Raw genomic sequence first — 22,395 nt, 5'->3', positions numbered from 1 at the left:
AGATGGAGTTTTCTTTTAACAATGTGTTTTGTTTCCCACTTTTCTCTTTCAGTAATATTCATGTGAGAAATATACTTGAAGGGAAACACAAAAATGGCTATTTTTTTACTGTCATTGTTATTTGTCTCTTTATGATTCTGATCATTTTCATATTGGGTTCCAGTATTTTCTAATTTTCTAAAAATTAAATAGCCCATGCAATAGAAGATTCAAAGGGGAACTGCTGCTTGTACCAAGACATGGAGTCACACTGTAGACTCCGTGGTGGATAATCCCCTTTACCCACCTCCTCCCCTTTTGACGTGCTGGAGACTCTGTGGGGGTAATCCCCTTTAAATACCCCCTCCCCTTTCACACACTGGACACCCCCATGGAGGATAATCCCCTTTACCCACCCTGTCCCCTTTGACATGCTGGAGACTCCAATGATGACAGCCAACATTGATGCACTGGAAAGTACTCAAAGTGAAACCATAGCTTGTAGAAAGGCAGGGAGGCAGGCGTGCGTTTATCAAGAGGTGACACGTGTGTTTGTGCACCCCACCAGGAAGGAGCTTGATTGAGCGACTTTGAGGGGAGTTATCTGTTATATGCTTTAGTACCATTCTGGTACTGGTATAGAAGTTGGAAAGCTGGTATCAACACAGAGGTCAAAAAATTTAAGTATTGACCCAACACTAGCCTGTTGACTGCTTATTACTGTATATCCACCCAGGTTGGCCATGATGTGAAGGATCTTGTCAGTACTTTAATTAGGAGGATTACATTTTATTCCATCCCACAGTTCCTCCTTCTTCACCGGCTAACTTACTCCTTCAGGGTTTCCTCCTTCTCTCCTGTGTGAAGTGTAAAGTGTCTATTAAGGCTCTTCATCTGCGCAAATCGTTTGCCACATTCAGAACAGCAGTATGGCTTTTCTCCTGTGTGAATCCTTGTGTGCCTTTGAAGGTTACTCCTTAGAGAGAACTGCTGGCCACATTCCACACAGCAATATGGCTTCTCTCCAGTGTGAATTCTTGCGTGGTTCTCTAAACGGCTCTTGTGCGAGAATTGCTTGCCACATTCAGAGCAGCAATGCGAGTTTTCCCCTGTGTGAATTCTTTTGTGGCTCTGAAGATTGCTCCTGTCAGAGAATTGCTTTCCGCAATAAGAACAGCAATATGGTTCCTCTCCAGTGTGTTTTCGTTTGTGGATCTTAAGATAGGTGGTTCGCGAGAATCCTTTGCCACATTCAGAACAGCAATATGGCTTCCCTACAGTGTGAATTCTCTTGTGTCTCAAAAGGTTGCTCCTGTATGAGAATTGTCTGCCGCATTCAGCACAGCAGTACGGCTTCTCTCCTGTGTGAATTCTTTTGTGACTCCGAAGATGCCTCCTTTCAGAGAATTGTTTCCCACAGTTTGAACAGCAATAGGGTTTCTCTCCTGTGTGTATTCGCTTGTGGATCTTAAGATAGGTGGTTCGGGAGAATCCTTTGCCACATTCAGAACAACAATATGGTTTCCTTACAGTGTGTATTTTTTTGTGCCTCAAATAAGTACTCCTGTGAGAGAATTGCCTGCCACATTCAGAGCAGCAGAACGGCTTCTCTCCAGTGTGAATTCGGTTGTGGATCTGAAGACTACTCCGGTCAGATAATTGTTTGCCACATTCCAAACAACAATATGGCTTCTCTCCCGTGTGAATTCTAGTGTGGTTCTCGAGATGAGTCCGGCGACAGAATTGCTTGCCACACTCAGAACAGCAATGACGTTTCTCTCCTGTGTGAAGTGTAAAAAGAGAAATAAAAGCTTATTTATAATCCACTGTCTTCTTAGTGACATTACCTCACAACATTAAAGAAATGCTGGTTGAAATTATGAACACCTTTTAAGGCAAAAGCAATTGTATAACTTTATTTGCACGTGGAAAGATAATTTGATAACTTTGCTTTTTTATTATAACTATTGACCACATCAGCACACTTAAGAAGTTGAAAGAGTAAACTAAACAGATGACATGTGACAGGCCCAATTCAAACCATTACTGGTCACATTTTGTTAAACACATTACAGAACTGCATAAAACTCTTAAATTATTATTCACGTTTACATGTGGATCTTATTTTACTTGATTAATAGTGGTAAAAAGTGATAATCTTCAGTTAGCATAATTACTTCAAAGCAAATCTTTGATAAAACAGAAGCACCAAGCAAAGTACGTGAAATGCACCTTTAATGCTGAAAGTACAGTGCATCTGGAAAGTATTCACAGCACATCACTTTTTCCACATTTTGTTATGTTACAGCCTTATTCCAAAATGGATTAAATTCATTTTTTTTCTTAGAATTCTACACACAACACCCCATAATGACAATGTGAAAAAAGTTTACTTGAGGTTTTTGCAAATTTATTAAAAATAAAAAAAATTGAGAAAGCACATGTACATAAGTATTCACAGCCTTTGCCAGGAAGCTCAAAATTGAGCTCAGGTGCATCCTGTTTCCCCTGATCATCCTTAAGATGTTTCTGCAGCTTAATTGGAGTCCACCTGTGGTAAATTCAGTTGACTGGACATGATTTTGAAAGGCACACATCTGTCTATATAAGGTTCCACAGTTGACAGTTCATGTCAGAGCACAAACCAAGCATGAAGTCAAAGGAATTGTCTGTAGACCTCCGAGACAGGATTGTCTCGAGGCACAAATCTGGGGAAGGTTATAGAAAAATGTCTGCTGCTTTGAAGGTCCCAATGAGCACAGTGGCCTCCATCATCCGTAAGTGGAAGAAGTTTGAAACCACCAGGACTCTTCCTACAGCTGGCTGGCCATCTAAACTGAGCGATCGGGGGAGAAGGGCATAAGACAGGGAGGTGACCAAGAACCCGATGGTCACTCTGTCAGAGCTCCAGAGGTCCTCTGTGTAGAGAGGAGAACCTTCCAGAAGGACAACCATCTCTGCAGCAATCCACCAATCAGGCCTGTATGGTAGAGTGGCCAGACGGAAGCCACTCCTTAGTAAAAAGCACATGGCAGCCCGCCTGGAGTTTGCCAAAAGGCACCTGAAGGACTCTCAGACCATGAGAAAGAAAATTCTCTGGTCTGATGAGACAAAGATTGAACTCTTTGGTGTGAATGCCAGGCATCACGTTTGGAGGAAACCAGGCACCGCTCATCACCAGGCCAATACCATCCCTACAGTGAAGCATGGTGGTGGCAGCATCATGCTGTGGGGATGTTTTTCAGCGGCAGGGACTGGGAGACTAGTCAGGATAAAGGCAAAGATAACTGCAGCAATGTACAGAGACATCCTGGATGAAAACCTGCTCTAGAGCACTCTTGACCTCAGACTGGGGCGACGGTTCATCTTTCAGCAGGACAACGACCCTAAGCACACAGCCAAGATATCAAAGGAGTGGCTTCAGGACAACTCTGTGAATGTCCTTGAGTGGCCCAGCCAGAGCCCACACTTGAATCCGATTGAACATCTCCGGTAAGATCTTAACATGGCTGTGCACCGACGCTTCCCATCCAACCTGATGGAGCTTGAGAGGTGCTGCAAAGAGGAATGGGTGAAACTGGCCAAGGACACGTGTGCCAAGCTTGTGGCATCATATTCAAAAAGACTTGAGGCTGGAATTGCTGCCAAAGGTGCATCGACAAAGTATTGAGCAAAGGCTGTGAATACTTATGGACATGGGATTTCTCAGTTTTTTTTATCTTTAATAGGTTTTCAAAAACCTCAAGTAAACTTTTTTACGTTGTCATTATGGGGTGTTGTGTGTAGAATTCTGAGGAAAAAATGAATTTAATCCATTTTGGAATAAGGCTGTAACATAACAAAATGTGGAAAAAGTGATGCGCTGTGAATACTTTCCAGATGCACTGTATGTCCCAACATTCCTCCAAGTTAGACTAAAGCCACTTGACTCCAAAACAAATAGATAAAGGGCTTACTTAAATCACTAAAGGAAGAAAGAGGAAGGAACAAAGTGATGTATTAATGCACAGGACTCCAGGAGCTGCAATGATCTGGGAGACAAAAAATTAGAAAATGAGAAAATGCAAGAGCAGTGCAGTCGTTGGTGTCAGGAGTGGCAGGAGACACCAGGACTTGTGACACACCGGTGACATTTATAAATTCTATTGTTAATAGACTTGTGCTGTCAGGATTAATTTATGCTAATCAAACTGATTTTTTTCTCCATTTTATGATGTATTTAATTGGTGTGTTCATGTACACTCACTGGCCACTTTATTAGGTACACCCCTTCAACTGCTTGTTAACGCAAATATCTAATCAGTCAATCACATGGCAGCAACTCAAAGCATTTCAATATGCAGATATTGTCAAGATGAACTGCTGAAGTTCAAACCGAGCTACAGAATGAGAAGAAAGGGCAAAGACTTTGAGCATGGCATGGTTGTTGGTGCCAGACAAGCAGAAACTGTTGATCTACTGGGATTTTCACTCACAACCATCTCTAGGGTTTACAAAGAATGGTCTGAAAAAGGGGAAATGTCCAGTGAATGGCAGTTCTCTGGGTGAAAATGCCTTATTGATGCCAGAGGAGAATGGCCAGACTGGTTTGAGCTGATAGAAAGGCAACAGGAACTCAAATAACCAATTGTTAAAACTGAGGTATACAGAAGAGCATGTCTGAACACATAACACGTCAAACCTTGAAGTAGGTGGGCTATAGCAGCAGGAGACCACACCGGGTGCCACTCCTGTCAGCTAAGAACAGGCATCTGAGGCTACAATTCACATGGGTTCACCAACATTGGACAACAGCAGATTGGAAAAACATTGCCTGGTCTGATGAGTCTCGATTTCTGCTGTGACATTAGGATGGTAGGGTCAGAATTTAGTGTCAACAACATGAAAGCAGGGATCCTTCCTTCTTTGTATTAGCAGTTCAGGCTGGTGGAGGTGTAACGGTGTGGAGATATTTTCTTGTCTCATTTTAGTATCAACTGACTATTGTTTAAATGCCACAGCCTACCTGAATACTGTTGCTGACCAAGTCCATCCCTTTAGGACGCCATCTTTTGATAGCTCCTTCCAGCAGGATAACGCGCCGTGTCACAAAGCCCAGATCATCTCAAACTGGTTTCTTGAACATGACAAGGAGTTCACTGGACTCAAATGGCCTCCACAGTCACCAGATCTTCAATCTAGTAGAGCACCTTTGGGATGTGGTGGAACAGGAGATTCACATCATGGATGTGCAGTCGACAAATCTGCAGAAACTGCATGATGCTACCATGTTACTATGGAGCAAAATTCCTGAGGGATGTTTCCAGCACCTTGTTGAATCTACGCCATGAAGAATTACAGCAGTTCTGAAGGCAAAATAGGGTCTAACCCAGTACCAGCAGGCTGTACTTAATAAAGTGGCCAGTGAGTGTATAGGAATGATGTCTGGTTTAATTATTTCAATTACAGTATCATAGCTAGAAAAATGAAGCTTGTACTTCGTGAAGAGCACTACACAAAAATAAACTAAATTGAGCTAAGAAGTCAAAATGAACAAAGCCCCTTAATTGCAGTATTATCTGTCATGCACTCTTTTTGTATGCTTTCCTTAATCTAAGACAGATGCTCAGTAACAATTCAGCATAGCATGTGGGCTAAAATTATACAGGTGGTTCCTCCCCATCGCGACCGAGGTCCACACATCCATCTGAAGTCTCTTCAGTGAGGCAACTTCAGAGCAAACGTGTTATCGAGAGTCTTCTTTCTGGAGCTAATGCTGTGTGTACAAGCGAGTCCTACTACATCTCGCCTCCTCCATGAGCTTTAGCATCTTCACCACCACACAGAAGTAACGTTCCATGCGTCAGGAGCCAGTTTTCATCATGAAGGTCAAGCATGATGGGATTCATCCCACTCTTGCTCATACCCAGCTGTCATTGCCAGTATATGTTGTGTGACTTTCATATTATTATAAGGAATCCGACAGAGACAAAGGACTCTGAGCAAATCTGTATCCTAATATGTGATATCATCTAGTCCTGCATTTCGCTCTGTGCTTGTACTATTACTACTGTACTGTTGTATTGTATTCCTGAGGTGGCCATGATAGATTGGCCTTCTAACTCTGTGAAGAGGACTACTGTTTTGTGTTCTGTATCATATTTACCCTATTTTTCGACACCCACTGCACACTCAACCATTCTGAATCGCCTTTCCCAAGATTTCATCCATTTGTTTCCCTATAAGTGGTTTTCTTGTGGCAGCACAGCCCAGTCGGGATGCCCCTGAAATGGGAGGATGGGGGGAAGGCAACAACTTGTGGACACTGTGTCCCCCAAAACTTTAGATGGCAGCTCCAATGGAGTGTATCGGTGCCCCAGATTCCCACAGGGCATCCTAGGACTTGGAATTTGGTATCTCAGCCCTGTTGGGTGCTGCCAAGGGGTGCTGTGAAATGACCTGTGGAGTCATGCTTTCCTTAAAGCCCAGAAGTACTAGGAAGTCCCGAGGATGGAAGCCCTTAAGTACTTCCATGCTGATTAGAAACTTGGAATTCTCCATCTGACCCAGAAGTGCTAGCAAGTCACTTAGAAGGAAAAACAGAAGCATTTCCAGGTCAAGAACTTTATAAAGGACTGCTGAAGACCCAGCAAGCGAGCCAGAGTCGGGTGGAGGTGGACGAAGCTTGCTGGGAGGTGTGGAGGATATATAGAGAAAGAGAATTGAGATTATTGTATGTACTTGATTGTGTCATTGTGGCTGTGGTGCCTAGGGGGCACTGTTTAGGAGAAGAAAATAATTAAAAATCTTCTTGGTGCTTTTAACCTGTGTCCAGAGTGTCTGTCTGTTAGGTTTAAAGGGGCAACAGTGCCACCTAGTGTTCACAGAAGTCAAGGCTGGGGGAGCTGTCAAAAAACAATGCCTATTAAAGCCCATTGCTGCACTCCTTGTGTGATTTTGAGCTATACAAAAAATAAATTGGTGTTGTTAAGGACAGGGGATGATTAAGAGGCCAGAATGACTAGGCCAGGATGGGCAATTAAGCCAGGACATTAGGATAAATACAGTCTACTCTTTACGAAGGATGCCCAGGATCTTTATGACCACAGAAGAGTCAGGACCTCCATTTTGTGTCTCATCTGAACGATGGTGTCATTTTTACTGCACGGTGTCCCCATCACTGCACTCGGTTGTAGGGATCCGCACCCAGACCTCAGTAACACCTCTTCTAGCAGCAACCCCAAGCTTTTCTGCGATGGTCTCCCCATCCAAGTATGGGCTGGTTAGTTTCAGGTGGATTGCCTATTGTAAAATGCATTTGGCATGGCTGGTGGTATTGTAACTTTAATAAGCACCAGTAGATGGTAGGTGGACATCAAAAGACTCCCGTTTGCAGTGTATATTTGATTTTATTAACCTTCTTGGCCTTCACCAAGCTTGGAATTCTACATACTAATTATTTGTGAATTTCCCCTTGGGATTAATAAAGTATCTATCTACTAATGATATTCCCGAGTTAGACTTGGGGTGCCATGTAATGATCCGCTTTATAGCGTTAAGCCTGAGTACTCTGCTGCCATCTAGTGGTTGAAGTAACATCATGCTACAAAAAATCATGAATATTTCTATGCATTTTACCACCTTAACTCATCAATATTCATGAGTGGGGTGGAGCCTAGATCCAAAAGCACAATTGCAAAATTAAAGCCATAAAGCCTAACTGTAGTTGCATTATTGTTCAACTTAAAATATAGCGATGACCATGTGAATCGATCTTCAGACATTGACATAGGCAGTAAAAGTGACATCTGTTCAATAGTTTCCAACTGGCCAAGTTTCAGTGATGTTCATGTTTGGTATTGGCTTTATAGAACTGCTGGCAATCCTGCACCTCCTCATTTACAGGTAACTCTGGTCTAAAAAATGCCGGTTGATCAGGATTATCTGGACTATTTACAGTTTGTTAGTGATGAAGAAAATTAGTCTGGTGCAGAAAATAGTGGTCAAAATGAACTGCGATGTTGGCCGGTGTCTTTAAGGTCACAGGAAACCATTTGCTTCTTGCAGTTGTTGGCCGCCTGTTGTCGCAGACAATATGTGGGTGGTTTTCAGTCTCCTGACATTGCAAGGCATAGTAGGTTAGCATAGTCCAGAAATGTTAGGGCCGCTTTATACTTCATGCTCAGAACACATATGCGCACACATCATGGCTGCCACACGTTCCCAGCGTTCATTTGACGCATCCTCTGAGCAGGTCCTCAGAAATTAATGTGACGCGTCCGTGAGTTGCAGTACCAGTAAAAAAAAAAAAAATTGGGGGGCGCAGTGTGATCAAGTTGGAATGTGACGTCAGAGTCTCTGTTTACTATCTACATGTGACAGCAAGCCGCTTTGCAGATCCTACATGGTCGATGTGCACGCTTCGATGTTTGATGAATGGTTCAATGTGGTGAAGCAAATCATCAAACTTAAATGCTGACATACAAATGTATCCGTGGTGGTTTTATTCATCTATTTCTCGCACAGGCAGTACAAGCATTTAAAGGTCTTTTTTTTGTTATTTTCTCACACCTTCGCAATAGCATCAGAATGTATGGAAGCGTATTTGATTCACAGAGGGAAAAAAAAAAAAATTAGGGACACGGTGACGAAAAAAAAGGTCTATTTTGTGATTAAAGTGGAAAATTCAACAGTTCAAACCTTCTTTTAATTCCCATTGGCTCAGTCAACATCACCCAATCCCCCAATTCTCCAGTTTGAGTATCTCTTCGTTATGCTTTCCCAAGTGTCTCTGTATCACTGTTGGACTACACATCACAAGATCTGTCCTTTCAACCTGATTGTTACATGTTGCAGACGCTATAAAACTGACCTGCCAATTAAACCTTTTAATTACTTCTGCTCAAGGATCTTCTTGTAGACAGCTAGATAGGGGGCACAACCGAGCACCCAAACTCTTGGGCACAACCAGCACAAATACAGTCACAAGTTCAAAACAGGACTTTTTGATTATAAAAATACCTCATAAAGGGTGCTCCAAAAAGTTGCACAATCATAATTAAGAACAAACGTTTCCTTTTCTTCCTCTCCTAACTCCATTGACTTCCTACTTCCTTCCTCCCATCCTCCCAGATGACTTCCTTATATGTCGGACCCAAGACTAGTTCTGGTGCAGGACACAGCCCGATGGAAGCACTTCTGGGTCAAGTGGAAGTTGAGACAAAAAAATAATGATCATGAATCCCTGCTGCATTCCCTGGTGGCACCCATGGGATCCACCAGGGCCAGTTCACAGCACTACAACTCCCATCATGCCCTGAAGGCATCCACATGGTTACCAAGGTCCTGGCATGCTGCCATCTAGTTGATTAGGGACAAACATATTCCATAAAAGGAGCCTTCCCCCCTTGCTCCTTTGTTTTGTCCTCTCATCCGAGTAAGGGTCCCATACCTATCCTAGACAAGATGCCAGTCCATCACTCTCCTTCCATTCAAGCTTCTTCTCTCAGCATGGGTCCTCCCCCCCCCCCCCTTTTTCTTCCAGGTGGGATGTCAGACAATCCTGCCTGACCCTCATGACTTGTAAAAGATTCATGTGAGGTAGAATTCTACACTCCATACCCCCCATCTAACATTTTGTTACTCCTAGGAGGAGTCATATTGTACATTTAATCATTGAATTCAGATAAAGAAGACCATCTCAACACCTTCAGTTTTCAAGCAATCCTGCACCTGTTTCCATTCCTTCCTCTTCACCAGTTTTGTAGGCCAACAGCCAGAAAGCCCACTGGTGTATAAGACAAGCAGGCCTTGTGTGTGTTTTGACCGTTCATTTCACACTGTGGCCCAGTTTTGCTGTGTAATGCAAGAACAAAGGTGTACAAGTCAATAAAAGACAATTTCATTAAGAGAGATGGAAAGCCGAACACCAAAATGACCTGCCCTTCTGTGAGTACAGATAATGAATTTTTAAAAAGTCAGCCCACGGACACCTCAGCAACATGAAATGGTAAAGTGGCCCCTTGATCTTGTGTGTCTGTAGCTGGATCCCTCACATTTGATCTGAGGGGACTGAACACACAGCTTCCCAACATTGCCCTTCACACCTTCATTCCTACTTCACACACTCTTCAGTCCATCTTCTCTGTTGATCCTCACTGACAACACTTACATACCCATCTTGGAAAATCCAGAGTTTGGGAGTGAATATAAAACTGACTACTGTACTTGACAACTTGTGACACTTGAGAAAGCTTTTACAAAATGTCAAAGTATTATGGGAATTGGACACTGCCAAGTTTTTCTTATTTCCTTTATACGCATTTAAATTACATACAATCATGTGAAAAAGTTGGGAACCCCTCTTAATTCTTTGGATTTTTGTTTCTCATTGGCTGAGCTTTCAAAGTAGCAACTTCCTTTTAATATATGACATGCCTTATGGACACAATAGTATTTCAGCCGTGACATTAAGTTTATTGGATTAACAGAAAATATGCAATATGCATCATAACAAAATTAGACAGGTGCATAAATGTGGGCACCCCAACAGAGATATGACATCAATACTTAGTTGAGCCTCCCTTTCAAATACAACATCCTCTAGACGCTGTCCTCCTATAGCCTTTGAGTGTCTGGATTCTGGATGGAGGTATTTTGACTATTCTTCCATACAAAATCTCTCCAGTTCAGTTAAATTTGATGGCAGCCTGCTTCAAATCACCCCATAGATTTTTGATGATATTCAAGTCAGGGGACTGTGATGGCCATTCCAGAACATTGTACTTCTCCCTCTGCATGAATGCGTTTGTAGATTTCCAACTGTGTTTTCGGTCATTGTCTTGTTGGAATATCCAACCCCTGCGTAACTTCAACTTTGTGACCGATGCTTGAACATTATCCTGAAGAATTTGTTGATGTTGGGTTGAATTCATCCAACCCTCGACTTTAACAACGGCTCCAGTCCCTGAACTAGCCACACAGCCCCACAGCATGATGGAACCTCCACCAAATTTGACAGTGGGTAGCACGTGTTTCTCTTGGAATGCGGTGTTCTTCTTCCACCATGCAAAGCGCTTTTTGTAATGACCAAATAACTCCATTTTTGTCTCATCAGTCCAAAGCACTTTGTTCCACAACGAATCTGGCTTGTCTAAATGAGCATTGGCATACAACAAGCAACTGTTTGTGGCGCGGGTGCAGAAAGGGCTTCTTTCTCATCACCCTGCCATACAGATGTTCTTTGTGCAAATTGCGCTGAATTATAGAACAATGTACAGATACACCATCTGCAGCAAGATGTTTTTGCAGGTCTTTGGAGGTGATATGTGGGTTGTCTGTCACCATTCTCACAATCCTACTCATATGCCACTCCTGTATTTTTCTTGGCCTGTCAGACCTACTGGGTTTAACAGCAACTGTGACTGTGGCCTTCCATTTCCTGATTCCATTCTTTACAGTTGAAACTGACAGTTTAAACCTCTGAGAGAGCTTTTTGTAGCCTTCCCCTAAACCAGGAGACTCAACAATCTTTGTTTTCAGATCTTCTGAGAGTTGCTTTGAGGATCCCATGCTGTCACCCTTCAGAGGAGAGTCAAAGGGAAGCACAACTTGCAATTGACCACCTTAAATACCTTTATATCTCATGATTGGACACAACTGTCTATGAAGTTCAAGGCTTACTGAGCTCATCAACCAATTTGGTGATGTAAGTAATCAGCATTGAGCAGTGACAGGCATTCAAATCAGCACAATGACAAAGGGACCCACATTTGTGCACAGCCAGTTTTTCACATTTCATTTAATTTCAAACAACTAAATACTGCTTCACTAAAAATCTTTGTTCAGAAAACACCGCAGTACTCAGATGTTCCTAGGAAATGAAACACAGACCACTGTTATCTTTTTTGTTGAAAGGAGAGTCAATTATTATGCAGGCTGAGAGGGGTTCCCAAACTTTTTCATATGACTGTATAGAAACTTGTTTTGGGTTCTGCTTACTTTAGCAGTTGTTAAAATCCCATTACTGCCAGAAGGGATCCTACTCCTCTGGGCCCGTGAGCAAGACCCTCAACCTGAAAATTGCTCCAGGGACGTTGTACAATGGCTGACCATACACTCTGAATGCTCATGCGAAAAGACAACTCCCCCTGGAGACTAATAAAGTAGATTAAATAAATAATAATAATATTCACCCCCCTCCCTTACACTTGCATTCCCATGCACACAGAAAACACTCCCCTTGAACACTAGTGCACTTAAAAGCGATGCCTTTAAGAATAAGGTCAACCATACTGAGCCAAACTAATCAAATTAAGATCCCACCGCCATCACATAGGCCTGAACCAACACAAACCAATGAACTCTGCCGGATTATGCCAGTGGAGGAGAAGAGGAGAGGAGTGGAATGGGGAAAAAAAAAAATTTTAATGGAGGAAATAAAACGGGGCAGTCTGTACTCCGTATTAACAGACACAGTTCTGATGACCACTGGCTTAGCCCAAGGATATTCTACAATATCACAAATACATGTTGGACAGTGTAATTCAGTCACAATTAAATCCCAGAGACCCAGAATCCCTGGCGTTACTTTAATAAATAATAATAGTAATAACATATTATTCATATAGCAACTTTCCCATGCTCAAGGGATAAATACAAACGCGTTCTTAAAGCGTCCCAAAGCAGTTCATGATATTCTTGCCACCTCAGTAATTTACTTTAAGTAACACCCAGTCTTTTTACCATAAAATATGACACCTCACTGAACTTTCAAGTTTCACATAAAACACACGAGACCTCCCTTTCAGGCACATAATCCCCACCCTAAAATGTACAAGTATTTTGATTTGACGCTTACCTTTTCCAGACTGATTTGAAGGGGATGCCTGATCTTCTCGAGTCACACCTTCCTCAGTCCTCTTTGTGTCAGGCTGTAATGATTCAGACTTCACCTTGAGGTCGGCACACCCCACAGATTTAGGTTTCTGTTTCGCAGTGCTGACAGGTGTCTTCTCGCCGTCTTCTTTAATGCCCACTGACCCCAGTTCATAATCCTCCTCTTTAATGAAGAGGTTCACCGGGTAAAGGTGGAGGGACTCCCCTTCACAGTCCTCCTCCTTAATAGTTACTGTCCTTATCTCCAGGGTATTTGTGTCATCCTCACACATCTCCTCTTTCACGTCCATCCAGACTTTACAATAAATGGCAGCTGTTTCTTCCTTGCTGTTGAAAGAAAAAAAATGTCATTCCATTCAAAACAGCAACAACAGGATCAAAAAAATATTTCAGTTTCTTTTTTTCGCGCCCACTCAGATAATGTTTACGCCAAGTCAGACAAATCACACTACAGGGTATTGTCACACACATGCAAATGGGAGGCAGCTAATGGGCCTGAATAGTGATAGTTGCACGGCAGACAAGGGGGTGGCGAGGTGGACCGACTTTCTCTCTCAATCCTCTGCAGACCATTCACGGGAAACCCCACCAGGTCCCGGCAGGCCATGATGATGTCATTTCAAGTTCAAGAGTATTTATTGTCATTTCATCCATATACAGTAGTACAGCATACAATGAAACAAAACAACGTTCCTCCAGGACCATGGTGCTACATAAAACACAGGACAACGAAGAGTCCATGACACATAACATATAACAAGGTGCATGTGAGTCAAATGTGCAACACTGCAGAACAGAACACAGATATCAGATCGGTCCATGAGTGTTCAGGAGTCTGACTGCTTGGGGGAAGAAACTGTTACACATTCTGATGGTGAGCGCCCGAATGCTTTGGTACCTTTTTCCCCAATGGCAGGAGTGTAAACAGTGCATGTGAAGGGTGTGTTGGAACATTCACAATGTGGGTGGCTTTGCGGATGCAGCATGTGGTGTAAATGTCCATGATGGAGGGAAGAGAGACACCGATGATCTTCTCAGCTGTCTTCACTATCTGTTGTAGGGCTTTGCGATCCCTGACCGTGCAATTTCCAAACCAGACAGTGATGCAGTTGCTCAGGATGCTCTCTATGGTTCCTCTGTAGAATGTTGTTAGAATAGCTGGTAGATAAAGGCTTTTCTCAGCCTACGCAGGAAGTAGAGTTGCTGCAGGGCTTTCTTGGCTAAAGAGCTAGTGTTGTGGGACCAGGTGAGGTTCTCTGCCAGGTGGGCACTCAGGAATTTAGCGCTATTGACGACCTCCACATGATGACGTCACTTCTGGTCCCGGTGTCCACGATGACGTCACGTCCGGTTCTGGCACCCATGATGACGTCAATTTCGCTCTCGACCTTTAGAGCTGCTACCTTTGCACCTATGAATTAGTTCTGTTTTGGACTTTATACTGAACACAACTCTACAAAATTTACCCATTTGCAGCCTGGGCATATTATACTGCCCCAAACCTTTGATGTCTCCTGTGTATTCTTATCACAGTATTCAACAGCAAGATAATACACACTTCACGTCAAATTATCAGGTGTAAATCAAACTTTGAAGTGTGGAGGACCAACAGGCTGGAGAAGGACCACCTCTCACATGTGTGGGCCACCACTACTCGCTGCTTGGCTTACACAAGAGAGAAAGTGCTGTAAGGCAGGTCATCAGATTTGTCTCATGCATTGGTTTAACTTGAGGAGAGATAGTTTCCAGTAAGTTGTCATAGAAATTCAATTAAGTAATAGTATCAAGACAAACTGATGGTGCGAAAATCAATCAATCCTTATTTTAGAAGGTATCGTTGACAGCAGGAGCAAGCATATGGAGAAAAGATTACAATACCGGGTGAAACAGAACTGATTAGTATGATCAGATCAAATCAAATCAGCGAATGTAAAAGTAGTAATAAAGACAAGCATGAAGAGAACTTGGAATTCTACCTCATAGATTTAAGCATCCAGCAACAAAGGAGTTTTATACAGTGTATTAGTTAGAGGACATTTTGGATGATTGAAGGGTTTGTACTTCATTGGCTCAAGAGCTACATGAGGATTTGCTGCCACTATGTTGTGTTCCCTACTCCTTGCTTCTATTTTTAATCGACCTGCTCAGCATCAACGCCGTCATTTTTGCATAGAGAACTGAAGACTCAATGGAGAACACCTCCAGTCCTGGGCCTGAGTTGAGTTAATTAAAACTAAGGCAAAAGAAGTTCATGAGCAGCAAAAATGGGTCACTAATGAAAAAGATGATTAGAATGAAAACCTGCAGCCAATGTGGCCCTTCAGGCCCAGAGTTCAACACCCCTGCTGTAGATGATTGTAAAGTCATCTTGCGATTGTTCTCACCTTGTCCCAGCCTCCCTATTCTTGAAGCACTACTGGCCAGTTTTGATAAAGATTTTTACATTCTAAACTAGATTATAGTAACCCACTCCTCAACAATCTCACGGGATAATGAACAAATAATCTTTAGTTAGAATCTCAGATAAGGAACGAGGCAATCAATAAATTCTTTTTGAATTTCCTATGAAGTCAGGGGTCATGAGGTCACTGGAAAGGGGTGTGTGGCACTCTGGATATCTCTGCAAAAGGACAAAGGTCCAAGTATTTAGAGTCCTGGTGCTTCCTGTCTTGTTATATGGTTGTGAGACATGGACGCTATCTAGTGACCTGAGAGGAAGACTGGACTCCTTCAGTGCTGTGTCTCTCCGGAGAATCCTTGGGTACCGCTGGTTTGACTTTGTGCTGCTCATGGAGTCCCGATGAGGCACATTACCTGCATCAGTTACGGCACTATGGCCAAGTTGCGCGATTTCCCCAAAGGTCATCTGGCTCATTGCTGAGGACTTTGAATGGCTGGATGAGGCCAAAAGGTCGCCCACGTAACACCTGGCTCCGGCAGATAGAGGGTCATTTCCGGAGGGTGGGACTGGACCACGTGTCTACCTGGGGTGTTGCCAACCAGGATCCCGAGCTGTTTCATCATGTGGTGGGCAGCAACGTGCTGTACCAGTGCATGCTCCCCAACTTGACCTGACCGGATAGTAAAACATGTATATGGAGTGCACATACATCACTGAGACTTGTCTAAAATGTACCCAGGACACACCTTGTACAGTAATCCCTCCTCCATCTGTGGGGGTTGCGTTCCAGAACCCCCCGCGAAAGGTGAAAATCCGCGAAGTAGAAACCATATGTTCATATTGTTCTTTTTATATATTTTAAGCCCTTAGAAACTCTCCCACACTATTATAAACATTTCCCGCACAATTATACAGCATAAACCCTTTGTATTCTCTTAGATATTAGGTAAGATTCGTTGAAATTATGTATGTAAACACAGTTTATATACAGTAAAACCTAAATATTATTATAAAGATATCGAGCGTCTCCGATATCACATATGTTACAGCCATTACGACAGACAGGCCACCAGCAATAAATACGTACAATGCAAGAAAAATTGTATACAGTAAAATGTGTGTACAGTGACACTAAACTATGTGCATGTAATAAGTACTGTACATAGTAATTAATTATGGCTACTCACCAACAATGACATGACGACTTGTCCGATAACGATGAGTTTAATTTTACTGCACAACAAAGGATAGCGTTACAGCTCTTCTAAAGGAGCCTCTTCAGGCGACTGTTTAGCACCGCTGTTGTTCTTCTTCCAGCACTCTTCAATCCAAATCCCTAAAGCAGATTCCATCCAGACTACTGCCTTATCATGTACACTTGCAACTCATTTTGCGCCCTGGTTAAAGGACACTGCGGCCGTAGATCTTATATGCTTTTCCTCCTTTTTAAATAAAAAGAATCGTGGACTCATTGATGCCGTAATGGTGTCCTGCAGCGGTGTAGCTGTTTCCTTCCTTCAACATATCCAAAACTTTTACCTTTTCTGCAATCATTTGCATCTTCTGTTGGTGCTTGGACACGGCCTCTGAAGCAGTAGCAGGAGCACGTTAATGCTGAATGAGTGATATGAGACTTCCTGGTTAATGCAGCACTCCATCGCTGAGCCAATCAGCACACAGGAACTTTAACTGTGTGCTCTGATTATGTAGCTTCTCAGCCATCCACCAATAGCATCTCTTGTATGAAATCAACTGGGCAAACCAACTGAGGAAACAAGTACCAGAAGTAAAAAGACCCATTGTCCGCAGAAACCCGCGAAGCAGCGAAAAATTTGTGTTATATATTTAGATATGCTTACATATAAAATACGCGAAAGAGTGAAGCTGCAAAAGTCGAAGTGCGATATAGCGAGGGATTACTGTATCTCTCTAACTGAACAAGTTACACCACCACAGTCACAGGCCATCCCTACCTGGACATTGAGTGGGATCTTTCTCCAAACAGGGAAAAGTTTTAGTATATATTTCTTCCACACTATCCAAAATTTGATCCCTGTCTGGTTTACTTGACTTGAACAGAGAGAGAGAGAGAGACGGCATTGGCATTTTGTTAGAACATTAGAACAATCTCGACGAGAACAGGCCACTGAACCCTTGCCAGTCCTATCCACTTAATTCTCCCAAAATAATATCAAGTCGAGTTTTGCAAGTCCCTCAAGTCTTACTGTCTACCACACTACTTGGTCTCTTATTCCAAGTGTCTGTCGTTCTCTGTCCCTAATGTTTGTGTGAAATTTCCCCTTAACAAGTTTCCAACTGTGTCCCCGTGTTCTTGATGATCTCATTTTAAAGTCACTGTCTCGATCCACTGGACTAATTCCCTTCATAATTTTAAACACTTTTAATCATGTGTAATAGACAACTGGGGACCTTGCCCCACCGAGACGTCTTGAGAAGGGAAGGACCAGGACAGGGGTAGTATCTTCCCTGGGATGTAAGAGGGCAGCTGCCCTGGATTGCATGGGGGCCACGGAGCTTGGAAGCTCAGCCTTGTGGGGGACCATGGCCACTGCCAGGGGGGATGCCTGGATGGTTCCAGAGCCAAGGACTGCAGCACTTCCACCACACCAGGAAGTGCTGCAGAAAGGCCATCAGGGAGCACCTGGAGCACATCTGGGTGCAGTATAAAAGGAGCTGCCTCACTCTATTCGAGGAGCCAGAGTCAGGTGGAAGGTGGACGAAGCTTGCGGGAGAGGAGAAGAGGCGGCAGCGAGAAAAGAAGAGAAGAGAAAAAGAGAGGACTGAGAGTCTATTGTAGCGGTTGGTGCACTGCGTGTTGTACAGAAGAGGATAAAACGAGTGTGTTTTGGATTTGGCTGTCTCAGTGTCTGTCTGTCTGTGTATGGGCTGGTCATTTCACACATCATCTTTTGCTTAAACTGTAAAGGCTCAGCTCTTTGAATCTTTCCTCATAACTCATCTCCTGTAGCCCTGGAATCAGCCTAGTCACTCTTCTTTGTAACTTTTCTAGTGCTGCTATCACAAAGAACTGTTCATAAAAAGATCTTACGACATTTTAAAACATTATGGACAACGTCAATGTGAAGGGGCCATTCTGTCCAACAAAACTCGCCAATCTTATTCTCAAAAATAACATGGAGTTGAATTTTTTTTTGTGCGTTTGTGATCAACTTTTTATGAATCAAAAACAAACTGACGGGAATAAATGGACATAACATACAAAGTAACCCAACCCACCCACTCCCACCCAGCCTGAGCCAAGGGATGATTTAATAAAAAAAAAATGAAGGAGTTACACGCTGAGATTTAACACAGTGGAACTGCAGCAGAGCAGGATTCAATTGCATTACTGGAAGCCCCGTTACTCCGTGCCGCAGACAACTCCAAATGTATTAAGTTGTAGAAGGAGGCCTGCCAGTTGTCGACAGTGACGTGTTTAGGGGTCTTCCAGCGGGAATCAATAATTAATTTATCTGCCAGGGTACCCAGAGAGAGTTTGAGCGGAAGCCTAGAACAGAAGTTCAGTCTTGAAGTTTAATAAACAACTACTCTATATGGCACTACTAGGAAATGTATTCCATGTGTCACAGACAGACAGACAGACAGACACTTTATTAATCCCCAAGGGGAAATTCACATACTCCAGCAGCAGCATACTGAGAAAGAACAATATTAAAGAGTGATAAAAATGCAGGTATAACAGACAATATCTTTGTATAATGTTAACGTTTACCCCCCCAGGTGGAATTGAAGAGTCACATAGTGTGGGGGAGGAACGATCTCCTCAGTCTGTCAGTGGAGCAGGACGGTGACAGCAGTCTGTCGCTGAAGCGTCTCCTCTGTCTGGAGATGACACTGTTATCCCTAAACCCCTTACATTTCTGCAATATTTTCCCCATAACAAATGCCCACCTCTACCACCCTGTGTGCTTGTTGAAGGATTAATTTTAAAGTAACAGCCTCAATCCACTGCATTAATTCCATTTAGAAATTACAAAATGCTCTTAATCTCCATTTAGCTGGTGAACACTTTAGTTTAGGTACTCAAAAGCTGTGTCTATTCCTTAGTATCTCTTCTGTAACAAGGCCTTAACACTGGCTTCTCTTTTGGTATTAACGACACTTACAAAGCGTCAGTATAGGGGCACAACGCAGATCTGACTGTAATGCTAGTGGCATCACAAATCTCCTTTCATGTGCGTGCCCCGTGTTTCATTTTCAGAAAAACTTTTCAAAAAGTAAAGATACGGGACACAGAATAAACCTAAAACATTCTTAAATCGATTCCCTAGTTCATCGAGAGACCTTATGCATTTACAAATTTGAACTCCAGAATGACGAATCATCTCTCCTGCTTCTTACACAACAGGACACAAGATGTTCCCCTTTTCCTTTTTCCACTTTTTCAACATTGCCGACACTGGAGTTAGCCGTGACAATGGCATTTCCAGTTTACACAAAAGTCACAACGCTTGCTATTTTTTATTACTGAAAAATTTTGACTACTGATTGATGTGTGGGTTCGCATGCAACTGTGTCTGATTTTGTTCATTGCCGTTTACCCCTGCGGCGTACAGCCACCCTAACCCGACACGGATTGCCACACAGCACGTGTTTACTTACAGATGGAGAAGCGTTTCTTCTTCGCTCCCCCAAAGTACAACACAGTCCTTTCTTCAGCTGCCAATTCCCAGTCCTTCCGCCTCCACTCCTCCCTCACAAGCTATATCCTTCTTCCTCCCAACTCTGGCTCCTTTTATAATGGACCTGGGAGGGTTCCTGGTGGCTTATTAATTGGACCTGGAATCACTACTAGGTGTGCCGAGAGCCCAGTGTAGGGCTCTGCAGCTCCCCCTGGCAGTCCCCATGGAACCCAACAGGGCAGCTCTAAACTCCAACTCCCAGCATACCCTGCGGGAATCCATGGTACCACAGCCACCCAGGAGAGCTGCCCTCTAGCGTCCCGGGGAAGGTATTGCGCTGCTGATCCTCTCTCGCCCGGTCCTGCCATGCAGTTGGCGTCTCTTATATATCGGAATGTCTGACACCTTATATTACAAATCGCAACCTCAGATCCTCAACTGAGTGTCTCCTTAGAATTCCAAGAGCAAAACTTAAAAGAAGTGGTGAGGCGGCCTTCTGCTGTTATGCACCTAAAATCTGGAATAGCCTGCCAGTAGGAATTCGCCAGGCTAATACAGTGGAGCACTTTAAAAAACTGCTGAAAACACATTACTTTAACATGGCCTTCTCATAACTTCACTGTAATTTAATCCCGACACTCTGTATATCCAATTCATTATAATAACTATTCATTCAAAATCTGTACTAACCCCTACTCTCTCTTCTGTTTCCTTTTCCGGTGTCCTGTTGGTGGTGGCTTGTGCCACCACCATCTACCCAAAGCACCATGATGTTCCAACAATGATGGATGGATTAAAAGCCAGAAGTCTGTATAACCATCAGCATCAAGTGACTCCGTGCGAACAATAACTACAAAGAGGACTATTTCATTTATGTTAGGTAGAATGCCCAGAGGGGACTGGGCGGTCTCGTGGCCTGGAACCCCTACAGATTTTATTTTTTTCTCCAGCCTTCTGGAGTTTTTTTTTGTTTTTTCTGTCCACCCTGGCCATCGGGACCTTACTCCTTTTTATGTTAACTAAGGTTGTCTTATTTTAATTTCTTATTTGTCTTTTATTCTTCTTTTCTTCATTATGTAAAGCACTTTGAGCTACTTTTTGTATGAAAATGTGCTATATAAATAAATGTTGTTGTTGTTGTTGTTGTCTCAACCAGGTAATGACTATCAAAGTCCTCCACTCTCGCCTTGTGTGTTGTCCCAAGAGGGCTATTCCAGGTGCCCCCCCAGCAGGGTTGAGCTTCCATGCTCCAAAGTCGTGGCACTGCTGCACGCCAGGGGGGCTGCCCCCTAGAGCTCTGGGGGAGGTAATGGTCTTAATTTGCTCTCTGCCCAGCACCTTCCATTATAGGGGTGTCCCAGCCAGGCAAGGCTCCCGGTCGTCCGCCACACCCCTCATGAAGTGATTGTTTCTTTATTAGTTAATTCTTTATATAAAAAAGAATTGCAGAGGTGAGGTTCATATTTATTCTGTTCTCTTCTACTGATATACTTACCCAATTTACTATTTAGATGCACTCCTTTTCTTTAATATTTTATTTTGCAGTTTAAAGGTAGAATACCCAACAGAATAACTCTTAACTTTTGAGACACACTGCAGTTAATCCTGATAGTTCATCTATATGCATGTCTATAGGTATACAGTATATATGCGTAAGTACATACTCTGTACATTCATTTGTATTTAATCATGGTGGTATTCTATTATCTCAAAAACTATGTAAAGAACATTGGTCATTATTTTTCAGTTTTCAAAATATTATCATCTTGACCCATTCAGGGAGAATCTTAACTTCCTGGCCCTGAAGAAGGAATTTTCCAAAACGCATTGGCTCTTGTGCTGGACAGCTAGGACGCCTTATTAAGGGAAGGAGCTTGAACGGGAATATACCCCTCCGGGATGAGGCTTGCAACGGTTCCACAGGGTTGGAGCGTGGCAGCTCAACGCTACCAGTGCCACCGCCAGGGGGCGCATGGAGAATGGCTGAGCCCTCCTCTGTAGAAGGGAGGCCGGAAGGATGTTGTGGAACACCTTGAGCACTTCAGAGTGCTCAATAAAAGGAGACAGAGGCCGCTCAGTGACAAGTCGTGCCCGACAGAAAGACATTCAGCCGAGCAGGGTCTTCAAGAATGCGCGTGCCGGTGATTCATTGCACGGAACTCCGAATGAAGCGAAATCACTTACCTTCTGCCTGTGGGGTGATGTGATAAAACCGACTCACTCAACGGCAAGAGCCAGCTTCTCGTGCACTGCTCATTTGTTTTCGTCGCTCTAGGTGACGTCACAGACAATCTCTCGCAGGCCGGCTTTTACGTGCACGCTCTCGTGGGCCTGCGTGCTGTGTGTCGTCATCACGGGCGACAGATGCCAAAGCAGTGCTGCGGACTTTCTCTGGCTGTACGTGAGATTGAAAGCTGTTGTCAGGTGTTTGCAAGTGAAATTGAAGTGTGAACGATTTTAGAAAAAGTTCTATCA

The 22,395-nt window shown here is 43.3% G+C and overlaps 1 protein-coding gene across 1 annotated transcript; it reads right to left on the bottom strand.

Annotated features, from left to right (window-relative positions):
• Positions 1 to 700: 700 nt before the first annotated feature.
• Positions 701 to 22,180, bottom strand: LOC114668981 (gastrula zinc finger protein XlCGF26.1-like). Its single transcript, XM_028825043.2, has 3 exons — positions 22,105 to 22,180; positions 12,818 to 13,182; positions 701 to 1,760 (listed from the first exon to the last, which is right to left on the bottom strand). Exons 2-3 carry the CDS (start codon positions 13,143 to 13,145, stop codon positions 808 to 810), a joined length of 1,281 nt encoding a protein of 426 aa, XP_028680876.2. The 5' UTR covers positions 13,146 to 13,182; positions 22,105 to 22,180; the 3' UTR covers positions 701 to 807.
• Positions 22,181 to 22,395: the final 215 nt, after the last annotated feature.

Source organism: Erpetoichthys calabaricus, chromosome 1 (assembly GCF_900747795.2).
Source record: "Erpetoichthys calabaricus chromosome 1, fErpCal1.3, whole genome shotgun sequence".
NCBI lineage: Eukaryota > Metazoa > Chordata > Cladistia > Polypteriformes > Polypteridae > Erpetoichthys > Erpetoichthys calabaricus.
Note: the sequence above shows the minus strand (reverse complement) of the source record. Positions and strands in the feature narration are given on the sequence as shown.